Source organism: Geotrypetes seraphini, chromosome 2 (assembly GCF_902459505.1).
Source record: "Geotrypetes seraphini chromosome 2, aGeoSer1.1, whole genome shotgun sequence".
Classification (NCBI taxonomy): Eukaryota; Metazoa; Chordata; class Amphibia; order Gymnophiona; family Dermophiidae; genus Geotrypetes; species Geotrypetes seraphini.
Genome location: NC_047085.1, coordinates 314090963 through 314097776, shown reverse-complemented (window position 1 = coordinate 314097776; position 6814 = coordinate 314090963). Strand labels below are relative to the sequence as shown.

General features: G+C 36.4%; 1 protein-coding gene across 2 annotated transcripts in view; it reads right to left on the bottom strand.

Moving 5' to 3' along the window:
• Positions 1-4219: 4219 nt before the first annotated feature.
• The window catches only part of PIK3R4 (phosphoinositide-3-kinase regulatory subunit 4), a 155368-nt gene continuing 152773 nt past the window's right edge, over positions 4220-6814 (bottom strand). For both annotated transcript variants that reach the window (XM_033930022.1, XM_033930023.1), the window contains one exon: positions 4220-5121. In XM_033930022.1, coding sequence (XP_033785913.1) covers positions 4951-5121 — 171 coding nt within the window. In that variant the 3' untranslated portion in view covers positions 4220-4950. The remainder of the gene's footprint in view (positions 5122-6814) is intronic.

Below are 6814 nucleotides of genomic sequence, written 5' to 3'. Positions count from 1 at the left end.
GCCTCGCAGGTAAAGACTGAACAGAGGTAATCATTCAGTAGTTTGGCTTTATCGGAGTCAGTTTCCACATAATTCCCGTCTGGCGTTCTAAGGCGTACTATCTCATTTGTGTTCTTTTTCCTGTCGCTAATGTATCTGAAGAAGGATTTGTCCCCTTTCTTGATGTTCTTCGCTAGAGTTTCTTCCATATGAAGTTTGGCCTCCCTGACTGCTGTTTTGACCGCTGCAGACTTTGTCCTGTATGCATGGTAAATTTGCATATAGTGGAGGTAGTGGGCATGCATATTCGTTATGGATATCCTGAAAACCTGGTCTGTCTGTGGTCCTTGAGGAGTGAACTTTGACAACCCTGATCTACTATAGTGCTTCTCAACCCATTCTTAAGGAACATCTAGTCCCATTAGGTTTTCAGATATCTACAATTAATATGCATTAGACAGATTGGCATACACTGCCTCCATGGTATGTAAATCTCTCTCATGCTTATTCACAGTGGGTATCCTGAAAACCTGATGGGACCAGGTGTACCTCGAGGACTGAGTTGAGAAACACTGCTCTAGGACAGTGATTCCCAACCCTGTCCTGGAGGAACACCAGGCCAATCGGGTTTTCAGGCTAGCCCTAATGAATATGCATGAGAGAGATTTGCATATGATGGAAGTGATAGGCATGCAAATTTGCTTCATGCATATTCATTAGGGCTAGCCTGAAAACCCAATTGGCCTGGTGTTCCTCCAGGACAGGGTTGGGAACCACTGCTCTAGGATATCTAAACTGAGATTTTTTAATTTTCCAAAGCTACCTTTAGTGACCCCATGTGATATGTTTAAGAACTAGCTAACTTAAATCTTGTGCATGTAATTGGATTTGGTTTCCTCCCATTGTTCAAGCTTATTAGTTGCCATCAGACAAGAGTTTGCAAAAACAAGGCAATATACCAGTAGAATTATATTTCAGATATTTTTGAATGTTTTGATTTGGGTACTATAGTTCCTTCAACTATGGTGATTACATTTCTCTTCATTTCTGATAAAGAATGGATGCTTAGAATTTTCTTTAGGCATCCAGAGAATCTATTTTTGAATCTGAAGATTAATGTTTTCCCAACTGTTTCTAGAAGCACTTGAAAAAGAAGGAAGCAGTCTCTCTTGTAAAGAACAGGAGCATTATTCTTTTTAAAAATTCCTTGAAAATGTGCAATTAAATCAGTCTGTGTATTATATTTTCTTTGACCCAGCTCATGAATAGTTTTCTGGTCTCCAAAAAGCCTCCTCCTTTATATTTGGTGGTGGAGTCAGTATATGAACACTGAATAATGCACTTCTGATAGTATCACCTTGGGTGACATTTGATGTATGTTGATATTGAGTTTTTGTTAACTGTATTTGTGTTTTATATTTTATGTATGTCAATTTTGTTAACCACTGAGTTTCTGGCGGTATAAAAATTTTTTAAATAAATCTTTTTGCTTGCTTTTCTTGCATTTTAAAAAAAAATAGCTCTTGCCTCTAACATAGAATGGACTTGAGTTGAATCCATGTTATTTCTTCATAATTAATATTTGCGTATTTCTAGGTTTCTTAAACAGTGTTTCTGAAATTAATCTGGTATGTCATTTCTTGGGTTCTTCTATTCACAGGTCTTCTTTAGCCTTAAATAAGTTCAGGTTTTGAATTTGTTCTCTTCTTCTGTATTAGGTGTGTGTGTGCAATCAAATGTTCTTATTTTCTACATTTGTGAGCCAGTACAAACTGCTAATCTCATGCATCATAGAATGAGTACAGCCAGGAAAATGCCAGGCTGTAAGATTTGAAAATACTTGTGCTGGCTCAGAGATTCAGCAGTACTGTATATCCTTTCTGCCAGCAAATTTTTTTAAAGCTGGACTTGCTGCAGCACCTACATGACCCCAGATTCCCTCAGTTCTGCACAGCTAGCATCAAAGGGTTGCTGGGATGGATTTTATTACTGGTTAACAATAAGGTCCACTTAGGTCAAGCCGATTCAGTTCAGGGTTTTTCTCAATGTATAAATCAACTTCTGAGTCCATTTCTCGTATGATGTTTCCAGACACAGACCTTTCTACAGCAGAATTAAATGTAGAAGAATTTATTTTATATTCCAGAACTATAAAATTCCAGTCATGCACATTTAAAGCAGCAATAGTTACTCCTGAAATAACTACTTAAATCTTCCTGAGAAGAATTAAATAACGTGGCTTTAATGTATGCTTACTTTCTGTTCATGTTGCAATGTGAATGTAATTGGGGAGCAGGTCTACCCTGAAGCTGCACTTGGAGCAAAACGAGTTACATTTGATCAAGATACATTAGAGAAATCATTTCTCCAGGTCCACAAAAGTAAGACCAGATCAGCTTGTCCTTACAAAACAACAAATCAAATGTCATATTCACTTCTTCCTTTAATTTCTAGGCAACAAGGAGCCTGGAAGTGACGTCAAACATCAGATGTTGCAAACCCTTGCTGTTCACCTGCTCACATAAGGCCCCTAATATTCTCCTCTCCAGCGTTCTGCGGTAGCTGCTTCAATTTCTAGGCACTGGGGAGCCTCAAGGTGACATCAGATTCCACTGATGTTGTAAAAGGGCTCCTCCCTTGCTGTTCACCTACTCAAATAGGGTCTCCAATACTCTCCTCTCCAGCGTTCTGTGGTAGCTGCTTCAATTTCTAGGCACTGGGTAGCCCGGAGGTGAATCAGACACCACCAATGTTGCAAATGGGGTCCTCCCTCGCTGTTCACCAACTCAAACAGGGCCAACAATACTCTCCTCTCCCTGTAAGAGCTTATTTACTATACCCAAATACAACTCACCTTAATAAGCACTGGTTTGGAAAGGCAAGTAATTAAATTCATCATTTAAATCAGTGGTTCCCAAAATTTTTCTGTTCACAATTCACTTAATGTTTCAAAATTTTTCCACAGCTCCCCAGGTCAAACAATAGTTCTGTAATCTAATACATATCTGATAGTTGTTAGCTTGAGATGATTATTAATTAAAAAAATTAAAACAACTTATCATAAAGGTTATCACAATAATTTTGAATTATTTATTTGAAAAAAATCCAACAAATATAAAAAAAAAATAATCACAAAAAAATATTGATAGAACTAGTGAGATAGATGAGCTTGCTGTTCATTACAAATCTCGGAACCATATTTAATAAGGCCAATCTTATCTTGTTCCACACTGATTTTCACTTAGTATTTGCTTTTTATCACAGCAAGCGCTGAAAACCCAACCTTGCATAAACAGGATATCAAACGAAATTAAGATTCTCTGTGCTCTACTTGCATTAGTATTATTGTTTTACCGGTAAAGTTTGATAAACACGAGTAACTGCTGAGTGTGCGCCAACAATCCACTGATTACTTACATTCAAATAGAGGTCACTAGCCATGCGCAAAGCCACTAGGCATGCGCACTAGTCATATGCATAGTGTCTCCCCCCATGGTAATTACATTCATACGATAACAGAAAACAAACTATTTAACTGGCCATAAACATCAAAACAGTAACTAATGAATAACCTGAAGACTCAGTTTGTAGTATTTTTTATTTCGATATACTTTTTAATTTCTAAGGTTGTAAAAGATGTCTAATATAAGAATAATCTGCAGCTCCCCTGTACATCAGTTAAAGCTCCCCAGGGAGCCGAGGCTCAGTTTGGGAACCGCTGATCTAAATCTTTATACAATGACCCTTGGATACTCTGTAGGCCAGTCCTTATCATGCTTTCCTGTTTTCCACGACTTCTTTCAATTGCTTGATGTTCTTTTCCGTGTCATTCTTGATGGTATGTGGACAACGGGCCTTTGGTCTACCCTGCTTCCTTCTACCATTGACTTTTCTGAGTAGCACCTTCTTTTCTAGTGAATTCACCCTCATCACATGTCCAAAATTTATGTCCAGTAATCTTGCCTTCCAGAGACAACTCTGGGTTTATATGATCAAGAACATCTTTGTTGGTGATCTTAGCTATCTATGAGCTTCATAGGAGTCTTCTCCAGCACCACAGTTCGAAGGCGTTGATTTTTCACTGCACATTTACTGGCTCATGATTACTAGAGAGAAATAGTTCAAAGTATAATATTTTAATTTTCTTTGCCTTTTCTTATTACAAGATCTACCTTTTCCACTGTACATCATGACAGCATTATGTAGTTTAAAAAAGCAATGGTTATTCATTATAGTAGAGCAATTCCTGGGTACCCCTGCTTCGAGAATTTTTTTTTTTTCCTTCTGCATGAACTTGGCAATATGACAAATTCTAATCAAACCCCTGCAAATAAATATCAAAAACCAGTTTTATTCAGTTAAATAAGAAATAATTTTTAGACAATTTATACCATCCTTATTACTTACAACTATACACAAATGCAAGTAATTAAATGTGATGGTACAGAAATAGAAGATGAATTCATGCTGGGTTACCACAGTAAGTAGCATGACATACTCTGATTATCAGTGCAAACAAATATATATATATATATATATATATATATATATATATATATATAAAACTTTTATCAATTCTCTCCTGTGCCTGGCACTCCCAAACACACTGTGGGTAAAAATATAAAACTGAAGTACAGTCCCATATCATGCTTCATAACTGTTTTATATATATATATATATATATATTGTGTGTGATGTACATGTGATAATTTCTTATAAAACATTTCATCTTCTTGCAGAAACAAGAAAGTAATGTATTTCAGCACTTATACCAGTGCGCGTAAAGTGGACAATATTTTTTACGTAAAAGTGCAACACAGAAGCAGCTTTCATACATACACTGATTCAGAACAGGTCCTTTCATGATTTAAGAAGCTTAGCGGTGGCTGATCCATCCACTTCTTCAATGCCTTTGAAATGAAGTTCAGTGTAACAATTTGGTTCTGGTCACCTTCATATTTAGTGCAAATTTTACTTCCAAACTTTGACAATGCCATCTCTTGAAGCAGTCACTATAAAACCCTGTGTTGTTTGAAAAGTAGCAATGTCTGTTATGATATCATGGTGTCCGACTGGTAGAGACTCTGGGCCCCTGCGTGGTGTATCATCTGTAAGGCCAACTTTCTGCTTACTCTGAATTTCCTGCACAAGTAAAAAAAAAAAAAAAGTTTTTCTATTGACAGCACAATGCTTAAAACAATGCTTTTTCTGGGAACAATGAATTTATTGAAGCACAGATATTAAAAGCAGCAGTCTCAGTATAGTATTTTTCTGTCCCGCTATTAAAAGCTCTCATTTCCTAGAGCTAATCTGTATGCATTCCACAAGCCTCACAGAGAAGTGGATATCAGGGGTTATCAACCCCATCCTCAGGACACAGTCAGCCAGTCAGGTTTTCTGAATATGCACAACATAAATCTCCAGGAATTCTCTCATATATTCACTATAAGAATCCTGAAAACTTGATTGACTTGTATGTCCCAGGGACTGGGTTGAGAACCCCTGGTCTGCACTGCATAATGTATTAATTAAAATCACTACTTTTTAAAACTATTTTTAAGGTCTGACAGTTTCATCACTGTTTACTGCTGGACTTGAGATAAGTACCATGAAACCAGAAAAAACTAAAGTTGGGAAAACTGTGCAAATTGAAGTTTTTCCCATGAATTTGATTTGTGCTTGGTCAGCAAATAATTAAAAATAATTAAAGCTCCTCCTGGGGTTGCTCAAAACGATTGATTACATAAAGCTTCATTTCTCTTAAAATTTGTTGTTGGTTTTTGTTTTTTTTGCTTAATGGAGCAAATTTCTTGGTATTATAGCTATAACTTATGTTTACACACTCAGCAATGATACAATGATAAAAATATAATTTATGCAATAAATCTAGCAGAATTTTATTAAATAATCTTCAATATCTGCACTTTATTGTGGAAAACAGAAATTTACTGCGATCTCTTATTTTTTCTCAGTTCCCTGCCCATAACATACATACATAAAAGTTTATTTATGAATCGCAGTACCTTTTAGTTCAAAGCACTGTATAAAAATAAAAAACTGACCATCAGCAGCAAAATTACATAATACTCAAATTATTAAAAAAATTCAATCATTAACATATTAACAACCCAAAGTGCATAAAATTCAGGGTCCCAAAAAGTTGCCTGCTAACATACTGGTAACTACAATTATCAGCAACTCTGTCATTCTCCAGATTTCTCCTTTCATGCAGAAAAGTATTTTATGAAATTACCCCCTAAATGGTTGCAATTTTCAAACACTATATGAGAGATATCTGCTCCTTATGCTCATTTAACAAGTTTTTGTATTGACATCTTTGGAAGTATGTGCACAAAAGGACTAGACAAGAATTTAAGGGAAGAGTAAGAATTTTGCACCTCAAATTGGGGACATTAAAATCTGGACTTTTGTAGACTACGATAAGTTATCCGCTATAATAAAACCCTTGGAGGGTGAAGTAGGCCGCTGCCCAGGCCTAGATTCAAAGGCGACCTCACACGCTATATACTGGTTTCAATAAGTATATATTTATTTAGTCAATCAATAACAGCTTACAGCAATAAAGTATTTAGCATATAGCGTAACAGAATAAGATGATCCTCAGGCCTGAGGGTCCTCCGGTGTCTGTTCTGTTCTTCCTCTTAAAGGCCTGGTTTTTATACATTTCTTAGTGGCCAACACCACGTTGGCCTAAATCACATGATACACCCTTATTGGCTATTTTCTTATGCATTACTGCCTAACTACATTCATTTATTGGCTGGTTTCACCTGCGTCATGTTATATGTTCGCCCTGTTTTCCGTAAGACCTAAC